Source organism: Daphnia pulicaria, chromosome 4 (assembly GCF_021234035.1).
Source record: "Daphnia pulicaria isolate SC F1-1A chromosome 4, SC_F0-13Bv2, whole genome shotgun sequence".
Taxonomy (NCBI): Eukaryota; Metazoa; Arthropoda; class Branchiopoda; order Diplostraca; family Daphniidae; genus Daphnia; species Daphnia pulicaria.
Window position 1 is genome coordinate 2906565 of NC_060916.1, and position 17888 is coordinate 2924452.

A 17888-nucleotide genomic window follows, 5' to 3' on the forward strand; every position below is an offset into this window, starting at 1 on the left:
CGACTAGAGGGTGGAAGGAAGATTTCGCTTATTATTTATTTACCGGATTCGTCTGGTGGTTGCCAGCACATGCACCGATCTCTATTCTCTAATAGTCGCAGGTGATGCTCACACAAGCGCACGGACAAAAAACTTTCACGTAAGTAGGACACAATGAAAATGAAAGGCTTTCCGGGTTGGCTGCTGGCTGATGAGAGCTGCTGCTATTCTTTTCCCTTTCAGTCCTTTAAAAATTGTTATGTCTCTCCGGAGGCTGTTTTTTAAATGTTTCTTTCACGTGTATAGACCGAGGGCCTCCACACACACACAAATTTTTGTGTTAAGAATGAAAATGAGTTAGGAAGCGACACAATTCCACCCGAGGCAAAATAAATAAAAGGGGATTTTTAAAAGAATTTTTGTTTTTCGAACTTTTCCTTTCGTTTCGCTTTCCCTTGGATCTTTTCACTTCCACCCCACCACCACCACCACCTCCTCCCGTTTTGTCTCGTTACGTGCCGTGTGAAAGCGAGGAGGGGGGGTTCACATCTCTCTGTGTTATAGCCGCCGCTTTCGGGTTATTACGTAAACACGAAGAGTTCTTTTCAGTCTGTTTTCTCGGTTCTACTAGAGAGGGTTGCGAATTTTTCGTACTACGAACTCCTCGACGGTTGCCGAACCCGTGGAAAAGGCGGAGAGACTGTGACGAAATCTCCCCCCCAACACAACACACTAACAAACTCATCGCCCGGCCGTTTTACTCTGTAATCGTTCTGGTCCCGTAGGAAGAGAAGTTTTCTTATTCGACAGTTAACTTGTAGCCTCTTTTGAAGTTACCTCATTCTTTGTCGACCGCGCTTCACAACATTGCCACTTGTAGCCCAGCTGCTGACCAGCTCTGATGTTGTCTCTGTCTCTCATTTCTTATATCTCTCCAAAAAAGTGCAACACCAAAGTTCGTTTTCCCTCTGCAACCGTCTGTTGTGATTCGCCAATCGAATTACGTGAATTCCAAAGATGAAGAAAAATGCCAGAAGACCGGAGACGATCGTTTCGTCTCCTCAGCACCGGGTCAGTGGTGAAACCAACGGAACGGCCGCGGGTGACGTTTGCCCGGCTGAGGCCGTCCTCGTCCGCAGCGCAACCAAAAGCTACGGAGTGCGAAAAAACCGCCATGCCGTACTGGAAGCTTTGGACATGCACGTCAAAAAAGGAACCATGTAAGTATTGAACTGTCAAAAATTGAATGGAATTATTTTCTGATTGAATCAGTCTGATTTAACAAATATTCGGTTTAAGTTTGAGCGCGGTAAATTGAATTGAAAGAAAGAAAAAAAAGAGAAACTGTTTGTTTTATTGCGGTGGCGGGGGCTCAGACATAAAACTTTCTATTGAGCATTATGTGTCAATTAAAGTTAACGTCAAGGCGTGGCTCGCTCACAATGGTTGTTTCCTTTCAGACGAGTCAGTGCTGAACGTCATTTTTGACACCGTACTAACACATTCGACATAAATAGACTGACATCATACCGTTGATTTTTGCGTGTCTGACAACACAAACGATTTCATTTAGTTTCTAATTTCCATGAATCTTTTACCAAATGATTTTAACATTTATTTTCTAATTTTGATAAATCTTTTTTTTTTAGATACGGACTGCTCGGGGCTAGTGGGTGCGGTAAGACTACACTTTTGAGTTGTATTGTCGGTCGCCGGAGCTTCAACAGCGGAGAGGTTTTGGTGTTGGGCCACAAACCGGGCACTCCGGAGAGCGGCGTGCCCGGTCCGCGAGTTGGTTACATGCCGCAAGAGTTGGCGCTGTACGGCTTTTTCACCATCAAGGAGACACTCCAGTACTTTGGTCGCATCTACAATTTACGGGCGAGCTTTGTTAAAGCGCAGTTGGAGTTTTTGTCCAATTTGTTGGACCTGCCTCCGAGCAATCGTTACGTCAAGACGCTGAGCGGCGGACAACAGCGGCGCGTCTCGTTCGCCGTCGCCTTGTTCCACGAACCGGAATTGCTCATCTTGGATGAACCAACCGTTGGCGTTGATCCTTTACTTCGAAGCAGGTAACTTTAAAATTTAAATGATTCTAATGTCTAAATTTATTTTTTATTTTTTAAAGTCATCAAACCTAAAACTAACATGCTCATTTTAATATTGTGATAGTATTTGGGATCACCTTATCCGGCAGAGTGTCGACCATGGAAGAACTGTCATAGTGACTACCCACTACATTGAAGAAGCCCGACAGGCTAACACGGTATTATAATAAACATTAAGAAAGATGAATTATTCTTACGTTGATCTGAATTTTGGTTTTCTGCAATAGATTGGAATGATGCGCTCCGGTCGTCTGTTGGCGGAAGAGTCTCCTGACACGCTGCTAGCAAATTACAACTTGCCTACTTTGGAAGATGTGTTCCTCAAGCTTTGCATGAAGGACGACGTCGAAAATCGAGATGAAGATCGCACTGAAATCGTAGCAACCGCAACCCCCGTTAGACCTGTGACGCTTCACGCGGCTCGAACAGCACAGCTGCCAGGAAGTTATGTCAATCCGGCCTTTAACCACAGCACCAGCCAACTTGATGTCTCTGAGACAGGAATTACCCGTCAAAATCGCAGCAATAGCCGTGAATTCTCTGCTTCCCCCGCTGATCGCTTCGGAGTAACACATAAATCTGATCTATTTCTTTCTTCCAACATCGTATCTTATAACATTTTCTGATGCTCCAGAATGCTCTATTGAATCTCGGCGTCAGTAGCACAAGCCCAACTCATTTCGACGACGCCACAGCGACACGAAGCGGCAAGCGTAACAAGTCCAGTCGCAATTTTCCAACGGTCCTCCCATCTCTGCATCGCCTCGGTGCGCTCATCCGCAAAAATTTCCTGCTGACGTTTCGCAATTTCGGGTGAGGTTTCCACGCTTTCCTTCTTAAACGCGTAATTTGTGGATGGAAAATATTTCATTGTTATTATATTTCTTTGGCGCAGAATATTTATCTTCATCTACTTCATGCCCGCTTTCCAAGCCATCGTCTTTAACGTGACCCTCGGACACGAACCTACCGGCCTGAAAATGGCCATCGTCAACGAGGAGATCAACCCCAACCAGGGACGCATTTGCAATTACTCGACCGATTGCTCCTATTCGATGCTCAGCTGTCGTTTCTTACGATACATTAAAGACAACATAGTTCAGGTACTTTGACATTTTATTTAGTTGATATAGTTGATTTGCTGAGCAAAATTAAATTATAATAAGTTGGTATTCTTAATTGTATTTAGGTCCCGTACGAAAGTATGTCGAACGCTTTGGAAGCGGGGAAAAACGGCCATGTTTGGGGCGTGATTCACTTTGGACATAATTTCACGGAAGAGTTTGAGATACGCCAGTCTATTGGCGATTCCGCAAATATCGACAACATTCTTCGCAGCCAAATAGGCATCAACGTGGATTCTTCCAGTAGGTTACGCAAAACGTGACGAATAAGTGAATTCATTTTTAAGTTGAATCCTCGTGCGTTTCTTATATAGACCAGCAGATTGATGTGTTCATCCAAAAATGGCTGCTGGAAGCTTACGGTGATTTCTTCAAAGATTTCATGAGATCGTGCCAGTTCGAGCCGGAAGCGGGTTACATCCCTGTTGTGGTACGAATTCCATTTCTAATCTATTTTCGTTTGCTTTGAATCTTTATTTTATTTTCCAACAGTTTCTCGACCCAGTTTACGGCCAGAAAGATACTCCGTACACCGAATTCATGGCTCCTGGTCTTATCATTTCGTAAGTTACTTATTCGCTCTACAGGGGGGAAAAACGCTAATGCGCTCACATTAGAAACTTAATTGTGGTTTATTATCTTTTCTGTGTTTTAGAATTGTATACTTCATGGCGGTATCGTTAACCGCTGGTGTATTTGTCTCGGAAAGAAAGCAAGGTCTTCTCGATCGTTGCTTAGTGGCTGGTACGTTCAAGTGAAAACTGAAACCTCAGAAAAAACCAAATAATCAATTAATTACGTGACTTTCTTTCACAGGGGTAAAAATGACAGAAATTTTGTTCGGTCAATTAATCAGCCAATTCTTCGTGATGGCCGGCCAAACAGCGCTGGTTTTCATGTGCATGTTATTGATCTTCAACATCTCCTGTCAAGGAAATTTAGCGCTAGCTGTTTTTATCACTTTCCTTCAAGGTTTAGTCGGGATGTGTTTCGGTAATTATTGAACAAATTTCGTTATTTCAATTTTCATTCTATTTGAATATCATTTTCTTATTAGGCCTGCTGATTGCTACTATTTGCGATACTGAAATCAGCGCCCTGTTACTATCTCAGGCCAGCTTTCTGCCATTCACCGTTATCAGTGGAGTATGCTGGCCAATCGAAGGTAGAGAATTTTAAATAAGTTTTCAATTGTTTGAATGTTTGAAAACATTTTGTATTCAGGTATGCCTTTTTATCTCCGTAATATTGCCTATGCAATGCCACTGACGTACGCCATTGAATCTTTGAGATCGATTTTCTCACGAGGGTGGGGTGTCGAAAAAACCGACGTTTACGCGGGAGTTTTGATCAGCATAGCTTGGATTTTGACACTGTTAATTCTGTGCTTGATTGTTATCCGCGTTCGTAAATACGCGAGTTAAAGTTGCAGGCTTGCTTTAGTTGGAAATCCAACGATTAGAACCTCGTTTATCGTTCTAATATAATTGATCTTGCCCCGCCACATTTTGTATTTTGGTTAACTGGGAGGTGACCTGATTGATATGTGGTAAACAACAGTATTCTATATCATGCAATGTAATTCCTGCTCTAAAGAAATTTTTATTTCGAATTTTATATCCGTCTCAATTTCCTTTCTCAATCCAATTTTTTTTGTAACTACAGATTAAGACTTAATTGTTTGAACTTATGTCTTTATTATCGAAAGGAATATATGGAATAAAGGATGAAGAAGGAAAAATTTACTAATTTTTTCAAACATTACACTCAACATGCGAGAATGATTTTTTAAGACAATATGCGGAAAAAATGTTGAATTGAATAAATTGATGCGAGGTAGAAATAAGAGACGCACGCCGTTTGTTCTTTTGAATGTTTCTTTTGATGGGTGCGATGAACTCTCAGTCAACAAAGTTACCGACCACCAGCACTTCTGAGTTTTGATCAAAGATTCTTCGGGATAACAGAGCCATACTGGCGTAACGTGGATAGAAACTCTGGCCGGCTCTGCTGGATCGTTGAGCTTATCGCACAGGTCGCACCAGCCATCCAGCGGACCCCTCAGCATGTCGTAGTCCTTTTTCCGAGTATTTGAGGTAGAGGGCCGCGTTCTGGTCCAGCAGCTTCAAATATAATCAGAGAAGTAGACGGCGTAGTCCAGGCCGCCGTGGAAGATGACGGCGTCGCTCTGTTCCAGCAGAGTCCGATCGCCCGTCACCCAGCAGTTGGTGACTTTGCAAACGGACTTTATGAACGGCTCTTGGCCCGTTCGGTTCTCGATTGGACTCCTATCAAATTCTAATCAAATTAAAATAGAAATTGAAAATGGAATCATTTTGTTATTACCTGAACTTCTGGTTGGAAAGTGTCGAGTTCCGGAAGTCCTAGTAGATTATTGTTGATGATTGGCTACCCACAATTTTTTGAATTGAATTGAATTGAATTGTATATTGAATAGCCTATAGTCTAACCTAACCCACACTTAGGACTAATGATTTCAGCCATCATTCATTGCGTCATCGTCCCTCCTGGGGAATCCCCATCGATAAATTAAGATGATGTATCGGACTGTAAATGAATCAATTACATTTTCTTAAAGTTGAGATATATTTTTCGTATAATAAATTGTAGTCCGACTTTTGATCAATTACTTCTTTTTCGAGCAGCCATCTATGAACCATTTTTTAAATAAACTCGATTTCGCAATGTTACCCGAGTCTTGTGCCCATCATCGACATTCAAATCGACTTAACAATAAAAATAAGATAATAGAATTAATCGTCCTTGAATCTCTAATTCACCAAGCCTTCAAAGATGGAAATGGAACACCTGTATTTAGTTTTGGGGGCGCGTTTAGAGATTGAACAGCTTGTCCTCCTAATTGTATTCTTAGTATGGTCGGTTATGGTAGGCCTTTACTCGGGTAAAATCATTATCGACATGCTGACTAGTTACTTTTACCCTCGCCAATTACAACCTGAACCGGAGAAATCGGTCGATGGCGAGGTTGTTGGCACGAAAGTTGATGAAGAGCCGGACAAAGTGTTACAACGTTTGCCTTTTACCTTGGAACAAAAACAGCTTAATTCTAACACAGCAAAGTTCGTTGGAGATCCACAGGTACTGCCCCGAATTCTTGAAAAATCTGATTTGTTCAAGAAGAACGACAATCAACCCCGACATAAAGCAGAAGACTTAGCCATCGGATATCTATCAAATGAAACAGATCCAAGTGAACTCTATCCGTGGTCTCTAAAAAAAAAAGCTAAAAAGTGCGGAATAAAATCATTAAGAATTTGAGAATTTCCCACAAATTAAGAATTATTATGTTATACTAACTAAAGAGTAAAGACTTAAATTTAATTAGTTTGTGATAATACAGGGTTGTTGAAATATACGGCTGTTTAGTTATTTTTCCCCGAAAGAATTTCCATGCGTTTTCCCGGTTTGGTACGACCATATTTTAAACAAAAATTTCCATAAAAAAAAATCGAAAAAAATAAAACTATTCCAAAACTAATGTCTGCCGCTTTAAAAAAAAACGGATGACGCATACCAACGCATGATGGGTGACAGATATACAATCTCACTGGGTTACTGACACAAGGACGTCCGCTCACCCACTCCATCCAACATCCTACTAGACAAAAAGAAGCTCCACAAAACACCTTCTTTCTGTTATTACCTGAGTTGAATATAGAATGTTGGCTTCTTCACACAACCGGTACACTGCATCAATTGCCCCAGTGCAAACGTTTATAGTGAAGAGTTCAATATACAGCGGTATTTTACACTTGTATCAATTAACCTGACCGATTTGGCGATTTCCGCAAATAGGAGCACAGCATGACGTAAAAAGGAATTCATGTTTTCATTTCAGCAAAACAAAGTTGCACAGTTTGAAAAAAATGTAATGGACTGACAGACCGCACTAATCAAAAACTACTGGGCGTGTAATTATTTACTACATTAAAATTAATTTCATATTCAACCAGCCTGCATCGCGTTATATGGAAGTCTAGACTCTTTGGAACGTGATGAGAAATTTAGTGGCCATGACCGTGAAAAAGAGAAAGTAACCCACAGCTTATCGTACGAGTGCAGTCACCTAGTGGCTCTAGTGGTCAACTCTTTTAAAAAGCCGAAAAAACAGGCGCGTCCAAGCGTGAGCGTTTGATCGTGAAAATTGTGGCTTGTATGCGTCTTCTTGCCAGTTGCGACTTCCGAGACGTACCCTGAAATTTCCCATTATGAAAACAACACAAATTCAATGCACAATTTTCCTTCTGGGCGCATTCTCATTTTTAATAATTTTTAACCCAACAAGTTCGCGTGGAAAATTTATGGGTGGATTTACGCCGATTTACCAGTACGTCGCGTCCACTGGATCAAGAAAAAAACACAACTTTTCTTTCTTCGATATCATCGGCTGTCGGACTGGCTTATATTATACCTAACCAGCACAATCTTGCACAAGCCTTAAAAAAAAAACTTAAATACCCCCTGGCTTATTTCTGATGAGTATATTACTCAAGATATCTCCCCCACAAACAGCATAATCTCCGAAAAAATTATTTTTCACACTGCAACCACGCAATAAGTTAATAACGGTCATCTTAAACCCATAAGCAAGTGGCCACAAAAAAATGGGAAATTTATGGCATTTTCGCTTCTTATCGGCTGTGTTCCAGGGGGTTGTTATCTTCTTTGAACGGCCGCCCCAGTCGGTTGTGTATAGTGTCAAGTTAAGTAACAGAAGATAACAAGGCGTGGCTCGAAATTTGACTTTTGGGTCTCGCCAGAATTTCACCAATTAGCGTCTGGATGTCATAAGCTAACGGAATATTTAGGATGAGAAATATAAAAACGTTGGAACCCGTAAGAAAAAAAAAATCTCGCCACACGCAGTTTTACTACAGACAATTGGTGTTCGCAAAGACGATCCGCGCCTTTAAATCTATAACATGGAGCATTCAAGCATCGTTGAATACTACAAGGGTCGTTCGGTATTTGTGACGGGTGCAACCGGTTTCATGGGCAAGGTGTTGGTGGAGAAGCTATTGCGCTCATGCCCCGGTATTGAGCATCTCTATCTGCTGATGAGGCCGTTTAAAGACCAAAGTGTTCTAAGCCGTCTTCAGGGACTAATCAGCAATCAGGTATATTATACGAACAATTATTCAACTTGTAATTTGGGTTAGTTCATTTATTCAATGACACATTCTAACGCAGATATTCGACAATGTGAGGCAACAGCAACCAGAAGCGATGGCCAAAATCACGGCCGTAACGGGCGATGTCACTTCACCGGGATTCGGACTCTCCCCGTCCGATTTGCAGTTGTTGATTGAAAATGTTTCAGTTGTTTTTCACTCGGCAGCCACTATCAAATTCAATGAAGAGCTCAAAGCGGCCATGGAGATGAACGTCAAGGGACCGATGCATTTACTCGAAGTTTGTCGCCAGATGAAACGTCTCGAGGTTTGCATTTGCCCTAACTTGCATAACGCATTATCAAAACTCATTTCATCGTAAACTATTCTGATTCTTTTTCTTACAAAAATCGCGATGAAAAATAGGCTGTTGTCCACGTATCGACTGCCTTTAACAATCTCGACCGGGACGAAATAAAGGAAGAAATTTACGTGAATCCGAAAGTTGATCCACTCAAACTGATTGAACTGCTCGACAGCCTCGATGACGACGCAGTGAAGAATATTGAAGCCCAGTAATGATATAATTTAAAGATCTGCAAGGTCCACTTTTAACAAATTTATATTATTATTATTTTTTTAAATTAGACTTATTGGGAATTGTCCAAACACTTATACCTACACCAAAGCCTTGGCCGAGCAATTGCTCGAAGAGAAATGCGGCAACATTCCTCTAGTGATTGTCCGGCCATCTATTGTTACTGGAGCACTGAGCGAACCTGTACCCGGATGGGTTGACAACATGAACGGAACGACAGGTAAAACTATTCCTAGCCTTGCATTAATTAATTGTATTCATTAAGATGTGCTGACGAATGTCTTTCGTTATGTAGGAACGATCGCTGCGGTGGGGAAAGGCTTCTTTCGAATCATAAAAACCAACGAGGATCTAGTTAGCGATATAATACCCGTCGACTATCCAATTAATTTGATGATCGCAGTGGCTTGGTACAAAGCCACTCGAAGGTAATACGATTTTATTTAAATTGTAATTATTAAAGTAAAACTCAAAAGTGCGTAACGACATGTTGGTCGAATGAAAATGGTTATTATTCCTGTTTTCTCAGACAGTCTGGCGTTCAAGTTTACAGCTGCACAACCAGCCATCAAAATCCACTTACTTGGGGTCTTCTCAAACGTTTAACAATGGAGTCTTGGTTAAAATACCCTACAAAAGACATGATGTGGTATCCCAGCTGCCATATGACTGTCGGCAAGGTTTCACTAAAAGTTAACCAAGTTTTGTTTCATGACCTGCCAGCCCGCTTGATGGATTTGTTCAACTCGGTGACGGGCAAACGAACTAAATGGGTATGATTCCGCAACAAAATTTATTAATTCTTTTGGGGGAAAAAGGAGATGCGGGAAACGTTAAACGAAATAAGCTATTATATTAGCGATAATTTTTTGAATTATTTTCCCGCATATTTGTATATTATTTTAGGTTCGTCTGTACGCAAAGGCATCGCAAGCTTTTTTCCCGTTTGAATTCTTCACGACGCATCAGTGGCGATTTCTCAGCAACAACTACATCCCCTTGATGGAAGAAATGTCCGAACAGGATCGGAAAATATTTTACTTTGATGTTCGCGAAATCGAATGGAAAAAGTATTTCGACGTTTACGTTTTGGGCACTCGGAGGTTTATTCTCAAAGACGATATTTCCACTCTGTCCATCGCTAGAAGAAACCTTGGCAGGTACTATACAGCAGATAATAATATTCAATTAAGCCAGAGTGCGTTCCACATATTAAATTAGTGACTGTGTATTTATTTATTTTTTTTTTTTAGACTGCGCATGGCACAGCTGTTTGTTCGTTCTCTTTTGTTCAGCTTCATTCTTCTCGCTTTAAAGAAAATTTTCCCTTATTTATTGGTAACTGAATCCTTGAAACGGAAAATCGCTTACGTCATTCTTAGGCAATAAGGCGCGATGGAATTGTTTCCTTATACCCAATCAATGTTAGTGCAGAATTCGAATTTTAATTGACCTTTAAAAGTGAAATGAATAAACCGTAGAGACTTTTAATGGCGCCGATAAAAGCGTTCAAGCCTCTCAATAACGTTTTACACCGTCAAGGTTTCATTGTCCTTTACGGCGAGGATTTTCCTTTGCATTCGGACCACCATTAAAACTGGGGAACTGAACAAATGCGGAAGAAAACGACCGTGTTGACACTCCTGAGTTCCCCAGCTGTTGAAATATTATTTTGTTACAGACCTTCTAATAAACACCGGAACAAATAACATAGCGTTACTTTCTATCTAGGTTTCCTCTGTATAAGAAAACCGGAGGAAGTCCAGAAAAATGGCCAGAACTTGTTGCCGCTTGTTGCTCTTTTGTGTCCGAGATATATGTATCCTGTTCGTCTTTTCCTATATACATTCTTATACACGGTCGTTGTTTTATTCTCTGGCTCTCGCAGTGCTTTCATAGCGATTTTTTCCCTATTTCTTATTTTCTAATTAGCGCTAATTAGATGAAAGCCAGAGGAGAAATTATAGAATGAAAAAATGGGCTAAATGGGTCATGGGACAACGGGTCATGGACAACGCCAGCCTTTAGCGTCGTTATAATCATTAATAAACCTCTCAGCGCATCTCCTCTTCCGAGTTAGTTAAAGGTGTCATTAATTTCCTTGTTCAAAAAAAAAAAAAAAAGAAAAAACATCTCTCATACCGGTCTATTACAGCAGTAGCCAACATTCGAGTACTGCGGCGTACAAGATTGTCCCACGTCTTACAATGATAATCGATCTGACTTGCCCCAACGAATTTATCTCGTGTTTTTTTTATATGCCGCGCATATAAGTTGTTAGCATAGTTAGTGTTAGTTAGTGATTCAGTTATTGTTAGTGTTAGTTATTTAGTCGTTAGTATTAGTCGTTGAGAGTTAGGGTTAAGTAGTTAGGGTTAGTACATGCATAGTTATAGTTAAATTATTCAGGCCGATATAAGGGACAACAATGGAGGGAAATGTGGAGGTAGTGGGAATCGAACACGGGACATTTTCATACAATGCTAGATGCTATATCCATTATACCATGGCCGCATATCCGATCTTTACTATTTCCGGAAGTAGATCATATGCTAAAACAGTATTGGGTGAGAACATATACAAATTTTTCCTTTTCTTCCACACTATTTAGTAGCTCAGTGGTAGAGGCTTGAATTGACACGCCGGTGTCCAATGATCAAATTCTAAAGACGCCATTCGATTTTCATTAAGTTAAAATTTTTCGCTACTTTGATAAGGACAAGGTATTCAAAAAAAAAAGAAATAGCAAAGAATATTAAAAATAATGCGCCAATTTTTCTCGATGACGAGTATAGGATCAATAACACTTTAGCGTTATAATATTCAGTCGTTATTTTCGTTTTAATAATTCAGGTAACAAAATAATGTGAATTACAATTTTAATAAATACCAGTCATCCCACGCATCAAACTTTATTGTATAAAAGAAAAAAAGGATATCGAACAATTTGAGATGTTCCAGAGAATTTATTCGAGGACGATACGGGTAAGGCTCTAATGACTGTGCGCGTTCTGTTGGCGGCCACGGCTAAAAAAAGAACAAATCAAGACAAAGACTTTGACACTAGCATCGTATATTTGCACCAAGATTCACGCCAAGTCACGATCTTGACCCAGAAAGAAAAAAAGAAAAAAAAAGATCTTTTTCACTGTCCTATTACGCATTGCGCGTCCCGATGGTGAAATAGTAAATTCAGTAAATTCTTTATTCTTTAGCGCGCTTTATATTTCCCGGGTTTATCATTTGTTCTTGAACGGCCTCTAGTCGGTTGAAACGCGCAGTTGGGGTATGTAACAAAGAAGGACACTTGCCTATACTGGAGAAAAAACCCTGAAACTCCTGAACAAACTCATCACAAATGGGTTTTTGAAAAAAAAAAAAAATTGCGCAAGTGGTATATTTCGCTATAACCTTGAGAAAACCAGCACAGCATGAGCGCACGATTACATGATTGTGCGCCTTTTTTTTCTTCACTGTGCCGCTTGTGGGTTGTGGCTCCGATATACTCACTCTCCATTATGGTTAGTTCCCCCACAGATTTGCTTTTTCTACGACACCCAAAAGCAGAAAATTGTCACTTGTTCCTCAGCCGCAGACTAAGTCTTACCATCTCCCACTTTCTCTGACTTGTATTTATTTCTGTGCTGTGTTCGGAGCGTGCGGCTAAAGATCGACCTCGTTAACCGAACGTTTTTCAAAAGCAATTGCGTAAATTTCCCACCATCGCGAGACAATTATATACACCTCGACATAATGGAGAAAGACGTGGAAGAGTTTACGGTTTCCATTTCATCTCATCGCCGACACGAAAGTGAAACGAACGTCAATCCGAGCGGCAGCTCTCGTCGGATTGATCAAGCGGTCCTTGTCCGGAACGCCAATAAATCTTACGGAGTTGGGAAAAACCGCTGCGCTATTCTCGAAGGATTGGACATGACAGTTAAAAGAGGAAGCATGTAAGACTTAATTTATAGTGTTCTTATGCTGACTTAAGACAAAAAGCACGATTTGATAAAAATGTTTGAGACTTTTCAACTGAACTTGATGGACCAATTTTTAATGAATGCCAATTTGTTGAACAGATATGGATTACTGGGTGCCAGTGGATGCGGTAAAACCACTCTTTTAAGTTGTATTGTCGGCCGTCGCAGTTTAAACAGCGGTGAGATACTGGTCCTTGGCAACGAGCCGGGCACTCCGGAGAGCGGCGTCCCGGGTCCCCGAATTGGTTACATGCCGCAAGAGTTGGCGCTGTACGGCGACTTTACAATCAAAGAAACGCTCCAGTACTTTGGCCGCATCTACAATCTGCGAACGGCATTTGTCGACTCCCAGTTGGAATTCTTGTCCAGTTTTTTAGACCTGCCTCCGAGCGATCGTTACGTCAAGACGCTGAGCGGCGGACAACAGCGGCGCGTCTCGTTCGCCGTCGCCTTGTTCCACGAGCCCGAATTGCTCATCTTGGATGAACCAACCGTTGGCGTTGATCCTCTACTACGGCGCAGGTAATTTCAAGATTTGGATAATTCTAATGTCTCAAATTTCTTCATATTTATTAAGACATCAAACCTGAAATAATTATGTTCATTTTCTTATTGTCGTAGTATTTGGGATCATCTTATTCGCCAGAGTGTCGATCATGGAAGAACCGTCATAGTGACTACCCACTACATTGAGGAAGCCAGACAGGCAACCACGGTATTATGCGCAACATTGGAAAAGCGAGAATGTATTACCGTTTTACGTGAAAATGAATTTTGTGTGTTAAAATAGATTGGAATGATGCGCTCCGGTCGTTTGCTTGCAGAAGAGTCGCCCAACAATCTGATGAGAAATTTCAGACGTCCATCTTTAGAGGATGCCTTTTTGAAACTCTGCATGGACGAACAGCAGACCGAGTCGATGGTAAACGCTTCCATTTCAAATGCGACGATCCAGAACACGGAAGAGGCCCAACAACAACAACCTCAGGGAGATAGTGTGGACTATGCGGAGGGCGTCGTAAACCAAACGGATGTTACTGAAACGAGCGTACATCGTCAACGTCACAGTAATAGCCGTGGGTCGATTGATTCAACGACCAGCAGTTCCTCCGTAAGAAAAAAATTCTGCTTATTAAAATTTTATTATAATTAAATCAATTAAGGAAATTTGTTCTTAAAAATTATCCCTATAGAATGCGACGTTTAATCTTGACATCAGCGACAGCACAGGCGCAAAAATACGTAAGCGCAAAAATCACAGTTTGAAATTGTCGTTGCCGTCAATTCATCGCCTCGGGGCCCTCATCCGCAAAAATTACTTGATGACATTTCGCAACCTTGGGTTAGATAAATTTCATCTCGATTGTAAATCCAATAACAGTTGTTTGACTTTTTTAAAAATTTATCAAAGGATATTCGTGTTCATCTATTTGATGCCAGCCTTCCAAGCTACTGTCTTCAATGTTACTCTCGGACACGAACCGAAAGGCCTTAAAATTGGCGTCGTTAACGACGAGCTGGATCCGAGCCAAGGCCGCACCTGCAATTACACGACGGATTGTTCCTATTCGATGCTCAGCTGTCGCTACCTTCGCTACGTTAAAGACAACATCATTCAGGTTTCATAAATTTCACAGAGCGGGTTGTTTTATTTTGAATTAGAAATATCCATATTTATAAAATTTTGTTTTTGGCATTCACGCATAATTCAGATCCCATACGACAACATATCGGACGCTTTGGTAGCAGGCAAAAAAGGCCACGTCTGGGGTGTGATCCATTTCGGACATAATTTCACCGAGGAGTTTGAGGTGCGCCAATCTGAAGGAGACTCGGCCAATTTAAACAATATTATACGCAGTCGAATCAGCATCAACATGGATTCCTCCAGTAAGAATATACATTAATAGTCGATGGAAATAATCTTTTAAATATTTTTCTAAGTTATTAATCTTGCGCGTTTTGATTAAATTCTCACTATTAGACCAACAGATTGATGTTTTTATTCAAAAGTGGCTTTTGGAAGCTTTCGGTGACTTCTTCAAAGATTTTATGAGAGCTTGCCAACACGAGCCAGAAGCGGGTTACATCCCTGTCGAGGTACAATATTTTTAGTAAATTGGTTTTCATAATTATTCACTGATTCAAAATTGAATGTTTCTGTATTTTATTACCCATTGGGCCATTGTGTAGTTTCTTGATCCAGTTTACGGCAAGAAAGATACTCCGTTTACTGAATTCATGGCCCCCGGTCTTATTATCTCGTAAGATGCTGATTGTAAAAATGATGGAAACGCCCGTGCATAAAAATTCTATTACATCATTCAAAATAACTCATAATAAATTATTTTTCAAGGATCGTGTACTTTATGGCCGTCTCTTTGACTGCTGGCGTTTTCGTCTCTGAAAGAAAACAAGGACTCCTCGATCGTTGCTTAGTGGCTGGTAGGTTTAAACAAAATTTGTTAAATGGTCCTTTTTGTTTTCTTGAATAAGATCGACGATTTGTTTTCAGGTGTAACGATGACCGAAATTTTGATTGGGCAATTGATCAACCAATTTTCTATTTTGATTGGTCAAACCACTTTGGTTTTCTTGTGCATGTTATTGGCCTTCAACATTCCCTGCCATGGCAACCTGGCGCTAGCTGTATTCATCACCTTTCTTCAAGGCTTTGTTGGAATGTGTTTCGGTGAGCACGTCATTTTTGATTGCATTCGTTTTATTCGGATTTTAATGTGATTTTAAATTACGCCTACAGGTCTGCTAATAGCCACCTTCTGCGATAATGAAAACAGCGCCCTGTTGCTGTCTCAGGCCAGTTTTCTGCCGTTCACGGTTATCAGCGGTGTGTGTTGGCCGATTGAAGGCATGCCGCCTTACCTTCGGAAAATTGCTTATTCAATGCCACTGACGTACGCCATCGAGGCTTTGAGGTGCGTTTTCGCACGAGGGTGGGGCATAGAACGACCCGACGTCTACCTGGGAATTATTATCAGCTTAGCTTGGATTTTGGCTTTGTTAATTCTGTGCCTGATTGTTTTGCGCATCCGCAAGTATGCGCGATAAATTTGACGTACCTGATTTTTTTTTTTAAGTTATCGTTCCTCATCAAACAGCTTAATTTCTACATTTGAGTTTAATATGAGCTTTTTCTTACGTGGAAATATTTATGGCTGGGTATTGAGTTGTAGATCCATGTGTAGAATTTTTGAACATTATATAGGGTAATGGATTTTACGTTTTAACTTTTATGATGACTCGAGTATTATTGGCATTTTATTCTTGTTATTTGTAAAAATTTTATGGTATTTTATTTATTTATTTTTACGCATTGGAGCTCGTAAGTTGTCGCAATTTGATTTAGCCAATTGAGTTCGCATAATATTCGTATTCTCGTTAATCAGACCGCCGGTTGTCCTGTGTTTGCGTGTGTTTGCATTAAACCTTTCCAAGACACACGTAATTTTGTCCCTTGTATTCGCATAATAATACAATTAAACGATTTCATAAATAGTTTCCTTATAACACAGAATGCTACATAATCACACCGAATCACTCAAGCGCTTCTCGGCCGTGATTAATCGAAGTTCAGTGAACTCTTGGAATTGGTGTCGATATCAATTTGTGGTCAATTGTTTAAACAAATTGAAATTTACCGCCTTCGGGTGACGACGAAGCAACATGAGTGACATCTTTCGTGAATCTTATCCAACATTTTGCAAAGTCCCTTTTGGCCGCATAGTGACGACGAGTTCGCCCAGCTGGAAACTTTTCAAAGTGACGCCAAATGCAAATGTGATCCCCCTGCTATCGCGTATAATAGGAAACTCTATCCGATAAAAACAAAAAAGTCAGGTGTTCCTCCAGCGTTACCGAAGCGGTGGAGTGCGTGATTTACAGACCAGCACAAATGGCTGACGGTTTGACTGCCGTTTCAAAGAGCACAGCACAGTCCGTCTTCCTTTCACCATTTCATATTTGGCGGACGTGCAGGCTCAATAGATAATGGCTAAACGTTTCAACGTCTTTTTTCTTTTCGAGGCCGAGCATACCTCACCCACACAAACTATTTAGCGATTTCCAAACGATCAAACGGCTAACGGGTCCCAGAATGTTTTCGACCTTCACGCAAGTTGTCGCCCTTCTCCACGACTGTTGAGCGCTCGTAAAATTGACGCGTCCTCGGTTGCAGGTTGGTTGGAGCGATTCATCTCCTCGCACATTTCGGCGGGATTCGGATTTCGTTAACAAACAGACATTGAGACGCAGAAGAAAATTTCCGAAAATTTCATTTTTCATTTCTCAGTCAGTTGCGTCGCACTGCGTCTTATTTCTTTTCGTCATGGATCGTTTAGCACTGGCTAGTCGTGTGAAGATTCTCGTTAGTCAAAATTTCAACGGCTATTTAAACATATTTAAATTTTTCAAATGGTGGTTTCTATAAGCGCATACACTTATCTCGAAGGAAACACACCAGCAGTATAACTAGGATTTGCATATTATTAGGTAGGATCTGTTATCTGTTAGGTCACTGTCAATCATTATAACGCAGCTTAAAGTCAAAGCTTTAAATACCTCATGCTTGGGAAAATGGAATGCAGTTATAGGTTGTATCAACATAAACTCATCGCCATACTCTCTTCACTTCACCGTCCAACAGCAGTGTTGATTACTTTTAACGGGAACAAAAATTTATTTTTTCAGTCACGAAATAATAAAGATATGTATATTTTGACTAAAACAACATTCCAACAATTGAAAACATTTGTGTTTAAAAAATTTTTGCGTGTTCAATAAATTGAACCATTGACACAGTTGAATATGGTATAGCCTATGCTGGAGTCTGAACATTTTCTATTCAAATTATTATCAAACAAATGTATAAAAATGCAAATTTTTAGCAAAATGGAATCAATGTCTGGGTTGGAATTCAGCGCATT

General features: G+C 40.6%; 3 protein-coding genes across 3 annotated transcripts; all 3 read left to right on the plus strand.

The window, feature by feature from the left end:
• The first annotated feature begins 587 nt into the window (after window positions 1–587).
• On the plus strand, window positions 588–4828 carry LOC124336092 (ABC transporter G family member 20-like). Its single transcript, XM_046789732.1, has 13 exons — window positions 588–1199; window positions 1629–2051; window positions 2152–2245; window positions 2315–2653; window positions 2722–2900; window positions 2983–3190; window positions 3277–3454; window positions 3526–3641; window positions 3704–3774; window positions 3867–3955; window positions 4028–4204; window positions 4269–4376; window positions 4436–4828. Exons 1-13 carry the CDS (start codon window positions 997–999, stop codon window positions 4633–4635), a joined length of 2385 nt encoding a protein of 794 aa, XP_046645688.1. The 5' UTR covers window positions 588–996; the 3' UTR covers window positions 4636–4828.
• Window positions 4829–8066: 3238 nt separating this feature from the next.
• Window positions 8067–10453, plus strand: LOC124336200 (putative fatty acyl-CoA reductase CG5065). The gene is made up of 8 exons (XM_046789911.1): window positions 8067–8370; window positions 8444–8692; window positions 8791–8939; window positions 9013–9182; window positions 9258–9390; window positions 9492–9735; window positions 9869–10122; window positions 10216–10453. The coding sequence occupies exons 1-8, from the start codon at window positions 8176–8178 to the stop codon at window positions 10349–10351; spliced, it is 1530 nt and encodes a 509-aa protein (XP_046645867.1). The 5' UTR covers window positions 8067–8175; the 3' UTR covers window positions 10352–10453.
• A 1970-nt stretch (window positions 10454–12423) lies between these two features.
• On the plus strand, window positions 12424–16459 carry LOC124336102 (ABC transporter G family member 20-like). The gene is made up of 12 exons (XM_046789751.1): window positions 12424–12918; window positions 13045–13467; window positions 13567–13660; window positions 13736–14056; window positions 14139–14287; window positions 14357–14564; window positions 14658–14835; window positions 14930–15045; window positions 15139–15209; window positions 15302–15390; window positions 15461–15637; window positions 15707–16459. Exons 1-12 carry the CDS (start codon window positions 12716–12718, stop codon window positions 16012–16014), a joined length of 2337 nt encoding a protein of 778 aa, XP_046645707.1. The 5' UTR covers window positions 12424–12715; the 3' UTR covers window positions 16015–16459.
• The last annotated feature ends 1429 nt before the right edge of the window (window positions 16460–17888 follow it).